The following is a 21,966-nucleotide window of genomic DNA, read 5'->3' on the forward strand; positions in this document are numbered from 1 at the left end:
TGCACATGAACAGCCTTTGAATGAGTGAAGTATATTCACTTATGCATCTTCTATGTTTCTGAAGGACATTGAGTCATAACAGTACCCTCATCTCCTTTGTGCTCATTTACATTTAGGTTATCCTGAATAGATAACAGGGAGAGTTTTACTTTTAAAGTCAATCAGTGGAGTATGGATGTTGCTTATCCATGTAGTTATGATGCACACACCGGCCTTGGTCCTATCTCCTGCGTCATGAATTTGGACAATATCGGGGGGGGGGGGGATTCTCTAGCTTTGGCCGACATAATTTTTAGATAACAGTCTCACACTCATATCTAAATGATGTGTTCTTCAAACGCTGTAAAGGCCCAGCTTTCACACAAGGGGTTTTAATCTGTAAATGTGACGCTCATGCCACATGGCAAATCATCGTGCAACACCATCCTCTGGGTTCCTTGTGAAATCCATTGTCTATAATTGCAGACGCATGGAGCAAATGCTGCTCAGGGACTCGACTCCGCAGCTTTTACTCTCTCAGGCGAGGTGCACTCTCTCTTGACAGGTCAGACTGTTCTCAGGCAGTTGCCTTGCTTCACAGCAAGTGCGAGAGAGCACAACAGCATCACGCTGTAAAAACGTTAGACAGCCAAAAACACTCTGTTACGCTATGAGTTGAAAATATTCATTAGATTTTAATTTGGTCCATTAAACTTTAGTGATCAACGCGTCAAATAAATCACAACATTAAAAAAAATTAACAAATAAATGTGTTGTATAAAAAGAATTGATGATTGAAAGGTTACATCACAGAAAGAAAAGAGATATTTCATATCTCATTTCATAATAATTGAGTCACAGATAGCTCCGAGACTCGTTATCAACAAGCATTCATTTGTTTTTATGTTACGTACAGATGACTTATGAAACTATCACTGACACATCCACATATATGTTTCCTTTTTATCTGAACTGCTTTCTACTCAAGATTAAAAATCACCCTTAAATCTAAGCATATAAACATCATATTGTTAGCAGCCAGTAGTATATGTTAAGCAAACAGAGCCTGTGCAACAAGAAAAGAAGAAGAAAAAAGTTCCATTGGTGCCACCATGTGGTTATCTGTACTGTACAGGGACCGGAACAAAGAGAATTGGATACTACACTAAGGCAAGGTTTTCATATTTAAAATACAGAATATGCATTTTTTTTGTAAGCTAATTTATAACAAAGTCTGTGCCCATAAGGACCTTTCGATCCAAGCTGAATTCCACAATAATGAGAAGAGTGCAGTGTGTCCAGCAAAAAACATCTCTAATATTCACATTTGTTACACAACGTATAGTCAGCTTGTGCCTCTACTGCTCTTTCTGCTGAAAACGCGCGACTTCTCCCAGTCGCCTGATGAGCCCCTTCAGGGCCTCGGCCTCATGGTTCTCCCGCTCCAGCAGCTCATAGCGGAGACTGGAGATGTCTTGTTTAATATCTTTCAGCTCACCTTTGGTAAAAGAAAACAGCGTCACATGATGTTTTTGTAATATGTTATAGGTATATTTATTTATTTATGCATAACAAAAAGCCCCGTATCCAGAAAAAACTCACCTTCGTTCACTTCGTCGTTGTCTTTGTCTCGTTGTGCTTTTACGATGTATCTTTTGATGAGGCGATTCATGATCTTCTGTAATGAATAAGAGAAGATTTGTGTCTTGAGCCGATGAGACGATTGTACCTAAACATTCTAAGTTAATTCATGGAAAGGAAGAGCAGCGGCCAATTTGATCAGTGAAGTTTGTTTAGACAGTATACATGAGTTTACTGACTTATTATTTTGCCATATACATTCATAGAGCCCTTCCCTTTTTTCCCCACATTTTATGTTGCAGCCTTTTGCTAAAATTGTTGGATCTATTTTTTCCCCTAATCAGTTTTCACTCAATGCCCCCTAATGACAGAAGACAATGTTAGCAAATTTATCAAAATAGGGAAAACCTGAAATTACACGATGAGATACGTATTCAGACCCTTTACACAGTTCTTAGCTGAAGCAACTTTGGCAGCAAATGCAGCCTTGATTGTTCCCTGCAGATCCTCGCCGTCAGGTTGGATGGGGACCGGCAGTGGACGTCGGCCATTTTCAGGTCTCCCCAGAGATGTTCCATTGGGTTGAAGTCAGAGCTCTGGCTTGGCAACTCAATGCCATTCACTAGAATTGTTCCTAAGCCAATCCTGTGTTTTCTTGTCTGAGTGCTCAGGGTCACTGTCCCGTTGGAAGGTGAGCCTTCGGCCCCGTCTGAGGTCCAGGGCGCACTGGACCAGGTTTTTATCAGGGATATCTCTCTTCTTATTTACACCACTGCCACCATGCTTCACTGTTGGGCTTGTGTTGGGTAGGTAATGAGCAGTGCCTGGTTTCCTCCAGACAGGATGCTTCTAGAATTGAGGTCAAACGGTTCAAACTATCAGATGAGAGAAAATCCCGTTTCACACAGTCCTTAGTGTAGGGTAAGTGTATTTAATTTTTGTCAAAACTCCAAGGGGGCTTTCAAGTCTCTTTGAGGCCGGGCCTCTCTGTCATGAAGTCCCATTCGGTGGAGCGCTGCAGTGACAGCTCTCCTTCTCGGAGTCTCTCCTCCTATCTCCACACGGGATCTCTGGAACTCACCCAGAGTGACCATCGGGTTCTTGGTCACTTCCACCAAGGCCCTTCATCCCTGATTGCTCGCTTTAGCCGGACAGCCAGCTCTAGGTAGAGTCCTTCCATTTAAGGATAATGGAGGCCACTGTGCTCTTGGGAACATTCAATGCAGTCTGTCTCTGAGTCAGCAGGCAGCTCCTTCGAAACCTCTTGGCTCGCATTTTGCTCTGATATGCATTGTGAACAGTGAGACCTTATACTTTAATGCCTTTCCAAATCATGTCCAATCATTTGAATTTACTACAGGTTAACTCCATTCAAGGTGTAGGGAAAAAAAGAAAAGAAAAGAAAGAAAGAAAGAAAGAAAGAAATGGGAGACACCTGAGATAAATTTCAAGTTTCATAGAAAATGGGGTAAGAATACTTTTGTTTATGTGATAAATCAGTGTTCTCTTTAATTATTTCGCAAACATTTCCAAAAATTCTGCTGTCACTATCTTAGACTAATGATGGGGAAAAGGAATTTGAACAATTTTAGCATAAGGCTGTCACATAAGAAAATTTAAATACACTGAATACACTATATATATAGCAGTTCACAGATTTAGTTTTTTTTGGTCCTTTATAATTGAGGTACTAAAGATAGCAACATTGCATTATTTCTGTTCATGTACCTTTGTCTATAAACCTTAACCCAGGTTAGTTACGAATATAAGTTAGTTAGTTGTTTGATTAATCAGCATTAGTAAATTAAAAACTGCTTTACTTGGTGGCGGGTTGGACAAAGTGATGCTTCCACACTCAGATCTTCCTGTTGCCTCAACTAAGATGAGAGACAACACAAAAGAGAAGAAGAACAGGTTGTGATTATTTTTTAGGGAAACATCTGAAAACCCTTATCAAATAATATCCTGTAAGTAAATGTCAACGGGTGTAATACAACCTTTGACTTACTTGTTTGTTCAAAAATATGAATTTGGTTATTTTTCTTGTTTGGAATAACATTTGTGACAGCAGCTGACGCCTCACCTTGTTAAGCTCCATCTCATCCTTTGGATTTTCTTTGTTTTTGCCCTGAGGTGCAGCCCAGAGAAATTCCCTTATCCCGAGCAAGAGGGAAATGACAGACTTAGGGCTGGGTACAAGATTGAAGGGCACGGGAAGCGTGCCGCCGTGCTCAAAGTACGAGAACCAGAGCTTCGCTCTGGCAAACTTCCACTCAACATCGGCATCATCCTGCGTCGACAGAGAGGAGAGAGCCACGGGGGCTTAGCGCCAGTGGAAGCATTTGATGAGAAACAGGTGAATGTTCAGGAAGTGAGTCGGTTTGCATTTGTGATGTGGAACTTCCACCAGCTCGTCACCAACCAAGCAGGTATGCAAAACAGACAGTGAACTTAGATCTTGGCACACACTTGCAGTAAATCATAACAAGGTAAACCAAGGCCAAAACCTTTATGATCTTATATCACCACTGATAGTATACAAGACACAAAAGATCATTTGAATGTGTGTAACTATGGATGATAAATGCTTACCTCAATTTCTTGGAAGGAGCTGTTGAACATGGCAATGAGCATATTCAGCAAGACAATCACCATGATGATGTTGTACACCCCATACAGAACATAGCCAGTGTTCTCGATGAACTTATGGTCGATATTAATGACCACGGACTTCACTTCTGACAAGCCGAAGATGGCCCAAAACAATGTTTTGAAGCTCTCCTCCAGCCTGGAGGAATGGGGAGATGACAATCCAATAAATGTAGTGCAACCAATGTGTAACTCTCATATCATATTGATTCGACATGGATTGTGTCCGAAGGCACAGTTTTCCAAGCTTTTACAGTGCAAACTGCGTTATTGAAAAATAAAAAGGTCTCACACTCACGTTGTAAATGCATCGTTGTGCTTGGCTCCGCGGTAGTACGAGTACAGATTGAACATTCCAACCATGAAGGCCACAAACACTGTTATGAAAATCACCATGAACTTAAAGATGTCTTTCATTGTCCTTCCCAGAGAGATCTGCAAGGGCCCGAAGCTCTCGTTGGCAGGCAGGATGTAGGCAATGCGAGAGAAACTCAGCACAACTGCAATTGCATAGAGGCCTTCAGAAATAAGCTGCGGGTCTGAGGGCATCCAGTTGATTCGTGCTGAAAAAGAAGAAAAAAAAACATAAACTTTCAAATTAAGAAGATAATTACCTGTTTGAGGATTCATAATTATTCAAGGAACTAAATTTAACCTGTGTGTGTTTTTGTTTTTCCTATGAACTTGAAGGGCACTGGGTAGAGCGAATACCTCCGCAAAGGCCAAACAATCGTACATCATAATCTACTTCTTATCATAGAAATATAAAAGAAAAGGTAAAGTGGTCTGATAACCTAAATTGTTAATCTGTCATTAAACATACAGTCCTAAACAATGGATAATACATTGTGGTCATGCAAATCCTTCCATGTATTTCTGAGTAATCCTGTGCAAACCAAACAAACCACACCAATCATCTAACCTCCTTGGCAGACCACAAAATCAAGTATTCAGAAAAGGTTGTAATGATACTTTGGTTTTCCTTCATGTTTAAGAATTTCTTGCTGCGGTTCTTAATATTTTAAAGGGGGAAAATATCTTCAAGGAGCTGCTCATCAGATCATTTCTTTTCAAAATCAATATTCGGTCTTGCAACGTAAAATTAGAGTCTGAACCCGGAATATCTCTTATATATAAACATATTCAGGGATAGTTTTTATTCATAAGAAACTCATTATTGAATTATTGGTCCCCACTCACCCAGCTGGAAATATCGAATCTCAAAGGGCAAGGTCATGTCGGACAGGTCAGTATGGTGCTTGTCAACATAACACTGGGCAGAATATGCATGCCAGAAAGCCATTAATCTGGCAATGAAAGAGGTCATGAATATGGCCAAAATACTAAAGTCGAGAAGATTCCAAGGTTCTGAGATGTATTCCCGGATATCCTGCGACCAAATATCTTTACATTCTTCCCAGATCTTTCCTGTAAGACAAAAAAAAATCATATAGCTGGTGGTCGCACTGAAACAGAACATGTGCGAGCATGATAAATAAGGCTTTGATTGATGGTCAAATCACACTAGATTTACTGATGCTGTATACTGGTGTGTGTGGATGTGATATCGAGCCAAAGTATTGTCTATAGAGAGCAAAGTGAAAGTGTCACCTTTGCATTTTTCATCTTCGCAAAAGTCATTACAAGTCTGATTTATTATGGTACATGTGGCAGGAATACATAATAATCTATGTGGGCGATGTCCTAGCAGGATAGATGTTTGGGATTTATATCGCGTATTGCCCTTGACCCTGCATGCAGAGCAAAGTGATGTCATTGTGTGGGAGCCTGACTTAAATCATGAGAGGTAGAGAAGACTGAGTGTCAGGAATATGAGAGAGGGATACATCAACATCATCTAAAAAAATATACAAACTTGCTAGGAAAAAGATTTGATAGCTAGTTTATACAAGAACGTGAAAGGGACAGGAGGGGAGGGAAAGTATGTTCAAGCTCTCACCTATGACCCAGGATATGATGAGAATCTCCATCCAGGTGAAGGGCGTGGTCTTCATGCGAAACAGCTGCGAAGGGTGGTCGTGGATGGTCATGTTGGGGAGCAGTGACGTTCCCTCAAAACGGTCTGCTGCGTTCAGGACCAGCAGGCAAAGGAATATCATGAAGGAAGCTGCATGGGCCACAAACTTCAGGAAAGGCCCGCGCATGAGTTTCCCCAGCTGAGAGAAAAACAGGGCATGGCAAACAGAACAAGAGTTCACATTATTCAAAGCTGCTCCAGGCTTCTAAAAAGACATTCGATAGATCTTTGCACAAGTTGGGGATTATTCAACAAATAAGACTAAGACACCAAATGCGCCTTTATATAGCAGTGGGCATAGAGTGATGTTGAATCCCGACCAGGATTGTACCTGTCATCCAAACCAGGAGAGTAAACACAGGTCTGAGAGTGTTTCCTGACTTTCATACATTAATCTTGTGTGACCACTTGGGAGCAGAGGAACTTCACAACAAACCAACAGACCAGAAGCTTTCTCATAGTAATGCCTTATAAAGTTTTTTTTGTGGCAAATGTGTTGGCAGCATTTGTCTATTTAAACACCCAGACAAAACACAGAGCGCAGGAATCATGTCAGATGCAGATCAGTCGTCCGCTCTCCTCCTCAGCTCTGTTAAATGTGGTTTAAATGTTTTCTGAAAGAAAAGCAGAAATGCAGAATCTCACTATATGTATTTGGAACTGACCTTACTTGACGGTGCTATCCAGTACATAAAGGCCAGGACAGGCAACCCAACAGCTACGCCAAGGACAAGTAGGATTTTCACTGCTGTGTTTTGCTGATGTAGTCCAGAAAAATTCTCATACCAGATGTAGAGGAGTTGCTGCTGACAGTTCGGGTGAGCTACAAACTGGACCGTTGGCATTGTGTGTGTGTGTGTGTGTGTGTGTGTGTGTGTGTGTGTGTGTGTGTGTGTGTGTGTGTGTGTGTGTGTGAGAGAGAGAGCGAAAGAGAGGGAGAGAGAGAGAGACAAGGATCACATCCCATATTCAATCACAAGGTATAATGTATGAATTCAGCTGTGCATCAATTCTAAACCTAAGAATGAAAGTGCTTTTGTACACGTGCTTACCTTTTTGACTTCATATTTTATTGCAAGTTTTAACCTGATAAGGTTTTGTCTGCCAAAGGGTTCGGAGCTTTGACAGGAAACATCCGTGTCCCCGTTCAAGATGGCCTCCACTTCCTCCGTGTTCCGACACAAATCCAGGAGTCCGACCACAAAGTCTTTACACTGCATGGACAGTTTCTTGTAATCATTCTGTAACAGAGAGAATTCAGAAAGACCCACAGCACCTCAGATTTATATTCTCACGAATCACTAAAAGCACAAAAACAAATCCTCTAATCTTGGCATAGCCTGCAATCTTTAAAAAAAACAAAAACATGACAGCTATCTTATCACGTAACATAACAGATTACATAAGCACCTTGAACTCCTTCTCAATGTTGGCTAGAACGGCAAGCTCGTTGCTCAGCTCCAGAGCCGCCATCACGGGGTCTTCACTGGAAAGGGACAGGTGTGCCGGACTGGCCAGACCTTTGTATGCATTGATCCGGGATTGTGAATGGCTGAAAGCGTCGTGCCTCTGCTGCTCGCTGCAGGTCCTGCACTGGCAGAAGTAGTCGTGCGGCCGCTCTATGCGGGCGCCCTTCGTGAGAAGTATATGCACAATTTCATACTCATTGCACTGGGAGGCCAGCACGATGGGAGTGATGTCGTGGGAGAACCGCGTGCCATCCTCGTCATAGGCAAAGAAGTCGTCTTGTGTCTCCGCCTGGCCCGGGCTGTAAGTGAGCCTCTGACTGTCTGTGAAGGCCCGGTGGCTCAGCAGGGCCTCCACTATGCGGACGTAGCCTCTACTAATGGCCAACAGCAAAGCATCTCCTACTCTAGCGAGGTCTTTCTTCCTGAGCAGTAGCTTCGTCACCTCTAAATGCTCATTGGCCACCGCCAGCTGTAATGCACTTTGACCCATGTAGTTCACACAGTTGACATTGAGGTCTGGCATCTCCTCCAGCATCCGCCTCACTTCAGGATTGTTGCCGTATTCTGCGGCGTCTAAGAAAAGCTCCTCAGCCAGGGAGAGGCAGGAGGAGGATTGGGTAGGAAAGAGGTAGCCAGCTCCCCGGAGAGCATGTCTGCGGGTTTTGGACGCAGCCTGCCGCAGCATCGTGGCGTCCCCCTCACTGCTCCGTCTAAACACGGGGACAAATATTTTTGGATGATATAATACCATTATCACATGACTTCAAATACAGATTGTATCGTTGCAGGGATTTTTAATGCGAGCCAAAAAACTCCCACATCCAAATCTCGCCAGTTTCAGGATGAGTAACATTGACAATTTATTTCTCACAAAGCAGACAGATTACTTTAATTTGTTTACTCGTTTAGATATGCGAAGATCGGCTCCATCTACGTCTCTGAAAGAGGCCTTGAGAACATGAGCAGTGAGTGGACATTAATGTGCAACGGACAGCTGGTCTCAGTCGAGTTATAACTGTCACTACATGCGTGACGCCACCCACAGACTCATCATCTGCTCTCAGTCATTTCTTGGCCCGGCACTGTTCATCCACTCAGCCTCTGCCTGATAATCGGCCGGACGTGGAATATTATACAACATTGCCCTCCAGTGTTAAACCGTGGTAAAGTTTAATTTGACGTATGTAAAAAAAAAAAGTACGATGTGTTCAGGAAGTGCTCAACTATGACGATAACTCTGTTGATTGGACTGTGATAATACAACCATATGACAGTGACCGTTTGTGATGTTCGTTTGTGTCATTGTCGAGCAAGTAAATCTGCCTCCTGTTCAGTAATTACGTTTGAATAATGTGGTTATCTCAGGAGCTAATTGCCTCAGCAGTAACGGATTATGACAATGTTCCTTTATTCAATCATAATTAGAATGAACAAGATTTTTAATTATCCGTAGACGCAGAAATACAGTCTACCAAACCATTGGCATCAGCTGAGACAAGATGAAATGAAAATGGTGTCATGCTGTTCAAGGTGAGCAAATCCTTACTGAAGTGGAATTGATGATCACAAAGAAATGACGTTTGAAAAAAATATGTTTGCCTTTAAAATGCCATTGGTTGCTGTTCCACGTGGATCCCCTGGATCCGCCTGGATTTCTGAGAGAGCCTTGTTTTTGTTCTTCTACTCCACTTGAAACACACAACTGGGATGTGGCACAAAGCAGGCGGTGGATAACTCAGGGCTAGGAGAGGATGCGATGAATTAGATAACTGTCAGCAACGTCACCACTGTACGATAGATCCGCTTGTTCTGCAAGCAATGTCTTTAGAGATGCGGTGTGAGCATGCGCATGTGGCGTTAACACACATTTGGTGTCAAGAGAAAAAATGATGTTCTGCTCTCTCAACATGTAGGGAAGAGAAGACCTCAGTGTAAACATGTCAACGAGAGACAACAGAAACACGAGAAGCTGCAGGATCACACTCCTCTCATTGGCTGCTGGTGATTTTCGTGGGCCTGAAGCTTTTTTTTAGCTCTTCTTATCGTCAGTATCATTACCACCAACATTTCTCCAACTGTCTTCTGGAAATAATTTCATCATCTTCAGTGTGTACACGTTTGACAACAATATAAAAAATATATATATATATATATATCCAACAGGATGGCCCACTCACCTTTAGAGAAGACTGCTCCACCGGGTGACTCTCGCTTCATAAAGTCGCTGGAACCTAAAAGCTGAAATGTCCAGAAGCGACCGGCTGCACATGATCTACAGCAGACTCATGTCAGCCTCCCCTCCACCTGTCACACTGACTCTCAACCTGCGACCCGAACGACTGAGCTGCTGCCTCTGCACGCCCACTGGGCGTTGTTCCAGCAGCATCCTGGGCTGTGTTTGTAACATGGGTTATTAGCATTTGTTGAGTACATTTGGGTCCCGTCTATAAGAGATGATATCACTTTATTTTCATTGATTTGCCACAACTGTGTCCCCCAAAAAAACAAGATATTAAAACTGTCAAACAAATAGAGGATTTAAGCACTGACCCGACTGGTGGTGCCATAAATTCAAGAAGACTCAGGGATTAATTCCTCATATGAACTATTTCTGAGTGCGCAGGCCCCATTAGGCGTCACTAATACACTACATAGTGTTTGAAAAAAAATGAAAATAGATAATTTGATACAGTGCCCCCCTGACCACACACACACACACACACACACACACACACACACACACCGGTCCAGATAAACAATCTGGGAAAAAGCAGATTATCCTAAATCCTTTTCCCTCACGGTGCCATCAGATGTAACAGGTAATAATCTTTATATGTTATGAGAGACATCATCCCCAAGCAGATAAAAGCCATGCAATAAATAGTTAAGAGTATTCAAAAAAGTTAAAGGACATGGCGGAAATTGTTTAAGCAGTTAATTCTTCCATATATCATCTAGCCTGCAATTACAAATATTTTATGAATCTTTATATTCAGGCTGCAGTAGGCCTAGGTTGTATGTCTTGTGCCAAATGTCATATAAGAGAGACTGTTTAAATATCAACAATTTTATAATAATAAAAATGAAATGTGGAAGTTTGGGTCACTAAACAAAATGATATGGTCGTTATACTTGGATATTAGGCGTACACGTTGAAAATGGTTTCTCAAAACCAATGCTATATTGCATACTGTCCAAACCCAAAAGCATTACTCTTTGCATCCATCACTTTTTTCGCCGGAGCCATTCATTTTTGCATTCGTTGTGCTTTATTTAGCACGTCCGTTTCTTTTCGTGGCGGTATCGATTACGACGCTTGTGGGTGCACCTGAAAGCAGCAACGTCCCGAGGCCAGCGCCCTCTGCCGGCCGCGGCGGGAACAATCACCACGGTGCCCGTTGTCAAGGAGCCGCGTCCACCGGTTGCTATCATGGACGCACTTGTACACAGACAGACTCCGACGGAACAGCTAGACAAGTACCAGCTCAGACGTAGTGTGCATCACTTCTTCATTTAAACGACCAAAGAGCCTGCCACTTTGCGCGTATTCGGTCTAAGTTGCTCTTCGCTCTGAAAATGGGTGCACGAGTTAGCACGGAGCACGTTAGCTAATGAAAAAAGAAAGAAAAAAAGGAGCCAACTAGCAACAGGCTAAGCTAGCAGCTAAGAGCTGTGTGTCTGCCCGGCGCCCGCAAGGACCAACGGCCTCGGAGGATGCAAGCTCTTCAGGACAACTTCTTCTACCACTCGTATCCTACTTGCTTGCCCCTGGTTATTTATCCCGCAGACGTGTGTGCTGCGCGTGTAAACCTGTGTTAGGCACGAGACGACGAGGTGTTTATGACCCAGCAGACGTCATTTCACTGTTCCCCCTCCAGGTCGAATGTTGCGTTCAGGTGACACGTTGTTCGCTACCCGCACGCCGCCTCCTTAGCTGCCCGCACCCAGAGACTCGAGGTTCGGAGCTGATGGAGGCCTCGAAGCCGAGAGACGACTTTTGGTCGAGGAGCAGAAACTATGCAAAACCCGAGCTCGCAAGTTTTCCCTGGAAACCAGGCGACGCAGGAAGTTAGTTATTGTCTCTTTAATAATTATGCATCGTTGTTGTTGTTGTTGTTGTTGTTGTTGTTGTTTGCTTTGACTCTGACATGTGCGTCTTCCTGTCAGATCAAAGTACTTACCTGTCAGGCAGCCTGCCCAGACAGACAGGTTATCAACACCTTTCATGGTTCCCTGGATGCTGCAGTACATAATGATAATAATAAGCCTTATGGCCCGTGGCTTGTGCTTCTGTTCTGGGCTTTAACCCCTTTGAGGGATACAGTAGAGGAGAGTCTCGCAGTCTAGACCCGCAAATAGATCTCGACCCTGGGCCAGAGAGATGACTGACAGCTGAAGCTGCAAAGTTCAGCCCCCATCTGAGGCTCATATACTTATATACTATACGACAGATTCTAAAAACCTCTGTACTTTCCCATTTCCCATTCAAGTTTCCAATGAATGAAAGAAGCCTTACTTTGACACTCATGGCGCTTCCCCTCATCTTAGACCACTTCACACAAAAAAAAGATAATGGCCACGTTAAAAATTATCCATTTTTACAAAGTTATCATGAATGAAAATGACAGAAGATGATGAGAAGGAAAAACCACTTAGATCCTAGAGAATCAGTTGTGGGAGAAAAGTTGCACAGTTACGAGGAAGCCGCAATCCTAGATAATACAAATGTGATATAGATGGGATTTTATACGTTTTAAATTATCCACTCACATAGTTTTGTTTTACATATTAACTTGAATTATTGTTGTTTGCTAACTATCCTCAAATCAAATAAACACAACAATAAAGAATAACAATAAAAGCAGCATGTGCACCACCGGCAGCCAGGATGATTGACTTGAACAATGACAAATAACCTGAACCAAGTCATGTGACCTGCAGTAGTTTTTTTGATAAATTATTCCAGGACATCTACAGAATGTAAATAGTTTGTATCTGCTCGTGCACGTTGCCTGTTTTTGTTCATAGTATTAGTTGTTTCTTAAACATAATGTTAGATGTACGTTCTTCTTTTAAAAGAGACACAAGTTAAAGGATGTGGATAAGTTTTCCATTTAATATTACATGGAATTGAACTTTTGTTTAACTTTAAAAAACAGTGGCCACCAAACAGACTGTCAGAGTTAATGATGAAATATTTAATCCTACTATCATCTTTTTATGCATCTGCTCACCGATGCTGCTAATCAGAACATTATGCATAATGCATAGCACATTGTAGCTTTGATACATTATTTATACGATTTTTAATGGTATCCAATAAGATAAGATATGCAAAAAGGCAAGATTTGAACTTTCCATTAAGAATCGATTCTTGCACCATGCCAGCAAAATAAAGTTTTTTCTGCAAATTTTAATTATAAGGACTAATGCAACACCTCTTAATGGTGCATGTTTGCGTTTGTCGTATTACACTCAAATTGAATGCGTTTCAAACTTTTCAGCTCTATTAAGAATCACTCATAGAAGGAGGCGTTAGTGTTACTAGATATGAGATAATACATATTCTGCATATTAAAAAAAAACAACAAAAAAAACAAAAGCCTCCAGCTTTTGTCTCCTGCTCCTCAAATCAAATAACCATCTCTGCCAAATCAAAAAGGAAATTATCACTGAACTTAATTGACCCTGTGCTTGCTGTTATTATTGGCTGACTCTGTGAACCCAGCGGTGAGTGGTGACCTTAATTTATTGATGAGCATGGTGAAAACACACCTGGAGAAACAGACTCAGGTTTCTGTGTCTAAAACGTGTGCCGGTCGACAGTATGTGCTCTGCTCCTCTCCTGTGTCGCAGGGCGCTGGAGGAGCGGCGGAGGCAGTGGGACGTGCGGGAGCAGCGGCAGAGAGAGAACATCCTACAGCAACGCAGGCAGCGCGTACAGGACGCCACAGAGCGCTTCCAGAGAGCCCATCTACCTCCTTCTCAGAGGCGACGACGATGTCAGTCGTGTATCTTACACACGCTGCCCCTCAGAACTGAGAAATAACATACGGCAGTGTCAACACGTCTCACTTTGTTTTCTGTGTTTCAGCTTTCAGAAGAAATGTTCCAAATATTGAAGAAGCCCTCAGTCAAATTCAAAGCTGTTACACCCGGCAGTCCACTGTCATGTCCCCCAACTCTTACATTAACAGGTAAAGAAGCTGGGTTTATGATTACATCGTTCTGATGTGTCTGAAATATTAGAAATAACCCCATCACTATCACAATACACACTGTTGATTTTTTTTTTTCATTTGTAGCTCTTTCTAATGGTTGCAGAGGTTGTACATTTTATCTTTTGTTTTTCTGTTTTCCCCCGGAGAAGCTGCACTCCCTCTCCCAGGCCTCCCACTATTTCTAAATCATCCCAGCACCAAGCTCTCTGTGCTGTGGAGGCCTACACCAAACTGCTGCGGGAGCAGAGCAGGACTTCCTTCAGGAACAGTCGAGAACCCCAAACCACACAGGAGAAGCAACAGAATCAAAGTCCACAGGTCAGTTTGCTTGTTTCATTTGAACGTGCAGGAAACAACGTACACTTCATTTCCTCCCTTCTCATTGTTGTTTCAGGTTTTCTTTATGTTGTAAGATGCCGGTTTGTCTAACACGCCCTGCTGATACTATAAGTCAATGGAGTTAAAAGATCATTAAGAAGAGTATCTGTGCTAAACCAGACTTCAAATGATCATGCAGTCAGCATTAGTGATGATGTTAAGTACTTGCTTTTTTTCCTTCTTCTTAAAGATGAGAAATTTAGAAATAGGTCAAAAGTTATGAAGGATGAGAGCAGAGTCTACACAGAGCTTTTTGAGGAGAAGTCTGTCTCTTCCGGCCTTATGATAACCATGAACATGATCAGATTACAGTTAATCACAACTAGAGTTGAACCGTGACATTGTGCGAGAGGCGGGGTTCACCCTGGACAGGTCAGCAGTCCATCACATGGCCGACATATTGAGACAAACAACCATTCAACCATTCTCATATTCACACCCAGTGAAACTAACCTACATGTGTTTGGACTGTGGGAGGAAGCCAGAGTGCCCAGAGAAAAAACCCATGCACTTTAAATGCTGTCGCTGTGTAATCTTACTTCTGCCTGTGTTATATGTACGGTCAAGTAACTGTTTTATTACCAGTCATTTTCCACATCTATATCATTTCCTGTTCTTCTCTTGTCTTGATAAAAAACTATGCAATTCCACTGTATGTTCACGCTACAGGAACTTATATTGAATCTGGGCACATCGTCATATATGTACATTTTTACATTGTTTGAGGAAAAAACCTTGATAATCCTGATCACCGAACATTCTAAAATAATTTTCAGTATTTTTCATTGTGATACCGTATGTGCTTCTTTTTGTATATTAACCGACACAAGTAGACCCCTAGGGTGCAGCAGTGTGACACGAGTCCTTACTTGGCTGTCACAAGCCTCAGCACCCTGTGGTGAAAAAAGTGTGCATGCGAACAGTTGTTTCAAATTGTATTAATTTTAGCAGTTTTTCTTTGATTTGCTTTTGGGAATATGTTCTAACTTTGTCAATGACAAGAGATGGCAGGGTAGATGCTTCTTAGTTTGTGCGCGACTATTCTCACAACTATCCAAGTCTTGGTCAACAGCTTTTCTATCCGTAACACAAACTAGTTAATTTTGATCAACTTCAAGTTAACAAGTCGAGAAGGGAACAAGTTGACGCAATTTTCGCCTTGATTTGAAAAAAATCTACACTTTTCGGTGTAGATGTCTTGACTCGATTGACCACAATACCTCAAAAAGGCTTATTTGAACGCAACATAATTTCGAATGGAAAAATCTGTACACTGCCTTCTAACAACTGACCTATGTAACACACATCCAACTCCCTCCCAAAGATTCTGTACTATCCCAGCTTTTGTAACACAAATAAAGTTCACCTTTAAAGTCACGTGTGACCCTGTTTATATACAGTCTATAGTGTGACACAAGAAAGTGAAGTTGGATCTCATGGCCAGCAAGCTGACCAGGGTTCTTTTCGAGATGTATTTACCCTGGTTGACCCTTGAACTATGGCCCATAATGTGTTCAAATCTCTTCATAATCACGTTTAATATGTGTTTCAGGCTATATAATATTATAGTGAACTTAAATGGCCCTACACAATTTAGGTGTCCTTTGTTTTTTAGGACAAATATGTGAGACAAAAATTTGATTTCATAGCGTTCATATCACCTTTGAGAAAATGTAAATCATATTAATTTCTGCTCATCGCCTCCTCTTTTGCTTTCGTATTTCAGGACGGCCAGCTGTCTGGTTGCTGTAGTTCTGAGAGCCTTTCGAGTAAGGATAGTTTGGAGAACGAGGACCCCAACAACCACAGCACAGATCATCTACAGTGTTCTTATTCCTCAGTCTTGCTTGAATCGGAGCGCCATCCAACCCAGAGGAAGCAAAGTGATTTGTTTCCAACATCAGACCTGACTTTATCTGCAATGCTGCTTGTTGGTGATGACCTCATCCAATCCCAAAAGCAGCACAAGCCTGAACAAAAAAGGCAAGAGGGCTCTGAAGGGCCTAACAACAAGGTGCACATTTCCAAAGCTTCTTGGGGCTTCACATCTGAGCAGACACCTAAAACAGAGACGCGGCCTTCTCTGAACAACTGCAGTCTGTTTAAGTTTTGTGAAATTATCAGCGAAGAGCAAGAAGCAGCGCTGGATTCTTCACGTCCAAAACAAGAGGCTCTGTTGGATCTCAGGCAGTCGAGGGTCCATGATGACAGACCGTTAAAACATCCTTCAGCGACAGAAATTCTTCCGCCTGCCAAAAATGGCAATAGCCAAGGGATTTTGTTTGGGGCTCCCCCAAAGCCAAATAGTTTCTTAAATGATAGCAACACAGATAATTCCTCACAAGAAGGAACTCTTGAGCAAACAGGAAAAGACAACCACCCTCTGTCATCGCAGAAAGAGCCCAGTGCTTCCATTAACAACCTCAATACGTTTTCAAACTCCGAGACGACGAAGACGGGGAAGCCCACGCTGCAACACGCGTGCTTGTCTAACATACGGGCAGATCCTCTTAAATGCTTCAAGTGTCCCGAAGAGGACAAACAGAATTTGCCTCTTTCAGTGGGGACGTTTCGTCCAGTATGTGGAGTCAGGTTCATTAAAGGGATCCTTAAAAAGCAATCCAAATACATGTCAGGAGATGCTGCCTGTTTCTACGGCTCGGGGCATTTGATCTTTGCCAAACAAGTTGCTTTAGCGATCAGAGATAGTGTAGAATTGACCAGGGCGAAGGCGAAGGACGTGGAGCGCAACAGCGCCGTCAAGAAGAAGCTGCGCTGGTTTGATGAGGTGCACGTTGTTGGAAACAGGGACAAAGAGCAGATGAATGCCGAGACCTCCAATCATCCTCGATCAAAGAAAAACCCGGAAGACCACCAGCCGAGTCTCTCTGTTGTCTCAGAGGGCTCCAAGCCTGGACCCAGCATGACCTCTGGTTATCACTTTACAAAGCAAGCGTGGGCAGATGTTGGGGTTCAAGTCAGCTTATGCCAGGAATGGGCGGGCGAGGTCAAGGTGCTGCAGAGCGCCACCAGGACTGCTGGCCCCAAGGCCCCGTGGAGGGAGCGCCCTGCCGGTGTCGGAGCGGGTCCTGTTTCCTCGCGAACCAGAAAGGGCACCGTTATGCGACCTCAATCTGCCACCGAGGTGACTCGGATTGCCAAAGCCCAAGGGAGGGTCATCGCGCCCCGCCCACCCCCTCGGATGGAGCCGGAGGAGGAAAACACGGCGCGTGTCACCAGGCCTCCATATGGCGTCAGCAGTCAACAAGCTGTGGCCGCGGAGCGGGCCCTGCATAAGGACCCCGTGGGAGGCTTTTCCTCACCGTACGCCCGTCATCTAATCAGAACAGATAGCGCCACTTTGTACACACCGCCCTCGTACGCATGCCCCGTCGCAGAGGGCAACGCGAAGGGCAGGGCCAGCTCAGGTCACCAGGAAGCTCAGGGCTGCGGCCGAAGGAGAGGGACGGCGTTCAATGAAAAGGGTCTCTGTTTAGATTGCACTCCCACAGACGAGGAGATCTCACAGCTCTGGCACGGGGTCCGCAGCGCCTTGGCCACCAAGGACGGTAATGTCATTTCCGGCCAACGAGCGAGAGTCCAGTCAATGAACTTGGCCGATTTGCGAGAGCAGTGAAGATTTTCCGAAAGATCCGGAACGCTATTTTTCATTCATATACAGCGTCTTCTTTGATGCCGCTGTTCATGTGTTACGAATTTCGGTGAAATCAAGCCATATAATAACTTGTTCTTTCTGCTTCGCCCCCACGTCTCGTGTTTTGAGATTGAAAAGATCTTTACAATGCACGCGCGCACACACACACACACACACACACACACACACACACACACACACACACACACACACACACACACACACACACACACACACACACACACACACACACACACACACACACACACACACACACACACACATACACACACACACACACAAGAGAGAGAAAGGACAGGGTGAGAGCGAGAAAAGGAAGCTGGTAATATCTGGAAAAAGTGGACTTAGTTGACCCTAAAACCTTCCTGCCTCACAATGGCCTGTTGTCTGCCTCGCCTCGGGGCCCGTGCCAATAATCTGTCCCATGTTGCCATCAGCAGCACTGGAGTTATCAGCCAAAAGCGATGGCTCAGAAACGTTTTTTTTTTATCAACACAGTGCTGTAAGAATTCACTTTTTAACAGAAATCTTCAACCATTGTGCTACTGCATATACATTAATGCACTACCATTTAAGATAACGCAGCTGGACAGATCCAGGTTGAGCTGCATATTATTATAGTTAAACATCATCATCGATGTATTTTTTTATTTTTTTTGTAGCTTTAAATACCACTTTTATCAGGACAAACGGACAGCCCTAACAAAAGAGAGAACAGCAACATATATTTATTTTAGGGTTCTGCACTCAACACATACTAGGTAACATTGCATTCATGTTGATGTAGTTGTTGTTGTTGTTGTAATAATTTAGACAAATTTATTTTTTCTTTTTCCAGCACAACCCACTGTTAGCAGAGAGACAGTGGAGAGTGGGCGGGCTGTGAGGAAACCCTGCATGGAGCAGAGCCGACAGCCTCCTGGCTCAGGGAACAGGAGGCCTCCCCAGCCCTCTAAGGTACATGCGTGCAGTTGCCCTGTGTGTGTGTGGTGTTGGGGGGGGGGGAATCAGTGAATGGGTGTGTTCGAACTTGTTACATTTTGCAATGTTTCCTTAAATGTCGTCCTCGGTGTTTTTAAAACTGACTAGACTCTTTTGGATGGACTTGAGTTGGCAAGTCTTCCACACAAAAAGATTATGCACTGACACGTTATGGTGGTTTTGTTTACAACTTGCGCTCCCTGTTATTGTGCTTTATTTCGATCACCATAGATATTATCTCAGAATAATCTCAGCCTCGACTTTCAATTTGTTTATTTTGTGCAGCCAAGAAAACAGTCCACACGGCCAATCCGGGTGTTTTCCAACACTTACGACGTGGCCTTCACAGATGACGGTAATGTGTTTCACTCTATATCTACATCTAGGCTTCTGTTATAGCTCAAAGAAAAACTGTCAGTGTCTGGAAGAAAAGGGTTACCAAAAATTTCTGTATTCTGCTGAAGTTCAATCTTTCATAATTTGATGTATAAACAAAAATGAACCTACGCACCTCCAAAAAAGACAATGTGATATCAATGTAAAACTGTTATTTTGAGACGGTAATGATTGATAACGGTTTGTTCAGAGTCCTCCACTCCACCACAGCTTCAAATGTCTCCAGCTTGCAGCCTATTGATGCAGATTCAGACGCGTTCAGAACAAGGAACATTTCTGGAGCATCCTGTGGTGTCGAGGCACAGCATGCAGAAGGCAGTGGCCTGACCATAATCATCGCCGTTCATTCTCCGGAGACTTTCCCCGCTGTATTCTCAAATTGGCTCACTCGGACACTTTCTGGAAAGTTTATTAAGATGCTGGCAGGAAAAGTTCCGGAAAATGTCCAGAGCAGCATTTGTGGACATTTGCATTCTCACCCAAAGCTCCTCCGGACTTTGGTGCATCTCTGAAAGCAGCTTGAATGATTTTAGTTGTACAACAGTTAATCAGAAATTGAGGAAAACACCAGCAGAGCTTATACATGAATGCATAAAACAAATGGCAAAAGTAAACTGGGAAAACAGGTGAGAAATTCCTCGCCTCTGATGCGACTTTTGTCTGTGCTCTCAGGAGCGGAGAGTGCAGCCCAGTTACACCTGGCTGAAGTGTATCCTGCGGTTCGACTGGAGGAAAGAAATGTTGTTGCTGCCATGGAAATGGCCCAAACACGGGGTCCGGCAACGGCGCAGCGGCACAGCCAACAGCAGGGGCTCACCGCGCTTTCCCTGGAAGAGCAGAGAATCCTCCTCTCCCTGGACAGGCTCAACCAGCAGCTGCACTGTGAGGACTTTGTAACGGTTGTTTGCATTCGGCCCTGGGCTGATCCACTGTTGCGTTGTGATGGTGTCATTTCAGTCGCAGGGTAACCACTCCCGCCTGTTACTATTTCGTAGGTGTGCGGGACCATGCTGGGAGCGACGCTGCCACGCGAGGCCTCGCACTTATCGCTGCACCCACTGTAAGTGTGACCAGCACTTGCCACAGCACAAAGGGGGGGGGATTTCGGTAGAGCATGTTTTTTTTATTCCTCGTTTTCTTCCGCTGTTGTCAGACAAAGGAGACGAAGGTCACGAACCACCACAAGCACCGCGCGGCATCGGCCAACAGCCGCCCCCGGTACCTGAAGAAATTCTGAGGTCCGCTGTGGTCTTCGTTCCCCTCAGTGCATTACACCTCGAGTCATACGCTGTGAGCGAGCACTTTATTACCCTGTAATGCGGTTTAGTCTCCTTTAAAACTAAAACGTGCCTACTGGAGTGTCTCTAGGATATAAGCCGTGATGGACTGCGGAGAAAAAGTAAAGTTAGACAAAATAAACAGAATTCTTAAGTTCGTGTGCTTACATTAATTTTGTGTGTTTTTGTTGTATTTTTCATCTGCCTAGGCAAGAACAGAGTCGCAAAGAAATGATGTTAGCTTATATTAAGCATTTTACTATTAGGCAATCAAAGTCTTAAGTGCCTATGACAGTTACACTGACTTTTATTTTTCATTTGTTTTATTTCACAAATGCAGTTGGCCCTTCTTCTTGACTGCAAAATGTGCACCGTTAAGAAATGATATTTCTTTTTCCAAAGCTTTCTTACTCTGTATTTATTTTATATATTTAAACTATGATGTGACGGAATCTATTCTGGGACCATATTGGCATGCACTGATAAATTGTGTGTGTTTTTGGCAGTGTTATTATTGCCTTAGTCACTAAACTGACCACGGACTGGAAAGGGTTCAAAATAAAGAAGTGTTGCGACAGTGAAGGTGTGTTTGTCTTTCTTTGACGGCTGTAGAAGGGCCGATTACATCCTGTGCACCAGACTCAACCTACTGGCTCAACAAGGTGAGCCTCTGCCACAGGGCGTCCAGCCTCTTGTTGCCTCCATTCGCATCCACCCTGAAATCTACGCTCGCTTCAAGATTCAGCAGATTAAAGACTATATTTGAGTTTAACTTTCCACTACTGCATTGTTCACGTGTGGAAAAAAAAGTTGGTTTTTAGATAAAGATTTCTATCTTTCCCTTGCGCAAAAATAGGGTGTTTTGGGAGAAAAAAAAAGTACAATAGCTGCAGGGATTATTGAAGTGAGTTCAGTTGCCCCTCCTTCACCAGCATGTCTGGTTTTGCCCTTCAAGTCTGCCTGCTAGGACTTGCTGCAAGAGCTTGGAGGAAGCCCGAGCTCATTTAAAGTGTCAGGTTCCCAACAGTACTGACACTTTTGTTTCTTAGTTTTTTTTTTGTTTAAACTGCAGGTTTCTGGTTCTATGCATGCACACATTCTTGAAGGTTTCACAGCGGAGCCTTGAACGATGGTGTAGCTGCGGTGGCTCGTTGTCATGATAAGAGAGGGAGTCGTGCATCGCCTCCTTGTGTTAGTCAATCGAAGCAGAACAAAGAAAGAAAATATGCATAGTTTTGATGATGCCTGCAGCAGCAGCAGCAGCAGAAGCCCTTTGACGTGTTTGCGTGCAGAGATTCTCCACTGTGCATATTTGAGAGAA

The 21,966-nt window shown here is 43.5% G+C and overlaps 2 protein-coding genes across 3 annotated transcripts; one reads left to right on the top strand and one right to left on the bottom strand.

The window, feature by feature from the left end:
• Positions 1-654: 654 nt before the first annotated feature.
• On the bottom strand, positions 655-10,989 carry trpc6b (transient receptor potential cation channel, subfamily C, member 6b). Its single transcript, XM_035623957.2, has 12 exons — positions 9,894-10,989; positions 7,658-8,426; positions 7,300-7,488; positions 6,913-7,077; positions 6,170-6,386; positions 5,410-5,637; positions 4,508-4,772; positions 4,153-4,348; positions 3,644-3,850; positions 3,381-3,437; positions 1,582-1,657; positions 655-1,477 (listed from the first exon to the last, which is right to left on the bottom strand). The coding sequence occupies exons 2-12, from the start codon at positions 8,399-8,401 to the stop codon at positions 1,338-1,340; spliced, it is 2,484 nt and encodes an 827-aa protein (XP_035479850.1). The 5' UTR covers positions 8,402-8,426; positions 9,894-10,989; the 3' UTR covers positions 655-1,337.
• Positions 10,990-11,147: 158 nt separating this feature from the next.
• On the top strand, positions 11,148-21,227 carry cep126 (centrosomal protein 126). 2 transcript variants are annotated; one of them, XM_035623951.2, is made up of 11 exons: positions 11,148-11,465; positions 11,665-11,784; positions 13,573-13,718; positions 13,811-13,913; positions 14,084-14,255; positions 16,042-17,884; positions 18,830-18,948; positions 19,258-19,327; positions 20,041-20,250; positions 20,364-20,428; positions 20,522-21,227. In XM_035623951.2, exons 1-11 carry the CDS (start codon positions 11,431-11,433, stop codon positions 20,603-20,605), a joined length of 2,967 nt encoding a protein of 988 aa, XP_035479844.2. In that variant the 5' UTR covers positions 11,148-11,430; the 3' UTR covers positions 20,606-21,227. The 2 variants fall into 2 exon arrangements, with proteins under 2 accessions (XP_035479844.2, XP_035479845.2); XM_035623952.2 differs by having other exon boundaries at positions 11,149-11,465; positions 14,087-14,255.
• The last annotated feature ends 739 nt before the right edge of the window (positions 21,228-21,966 follow it).

This window comes from Scophthalmus maximus, chromosome 11 (assembly GCF_022379125.1).
Source record: "Scophthalmus maximus strain ysfricsl-2021 chromosome 11, ASM2237912v1, whole genome shotgun sequence".
Classification (NCBI taxonomy): Eukaryota; Metazoa; Chordata; class Actinopteri; order Pleuronectiformes; family Scophthalmidae; genus Scophthalmus; species Scophthalmus maximus.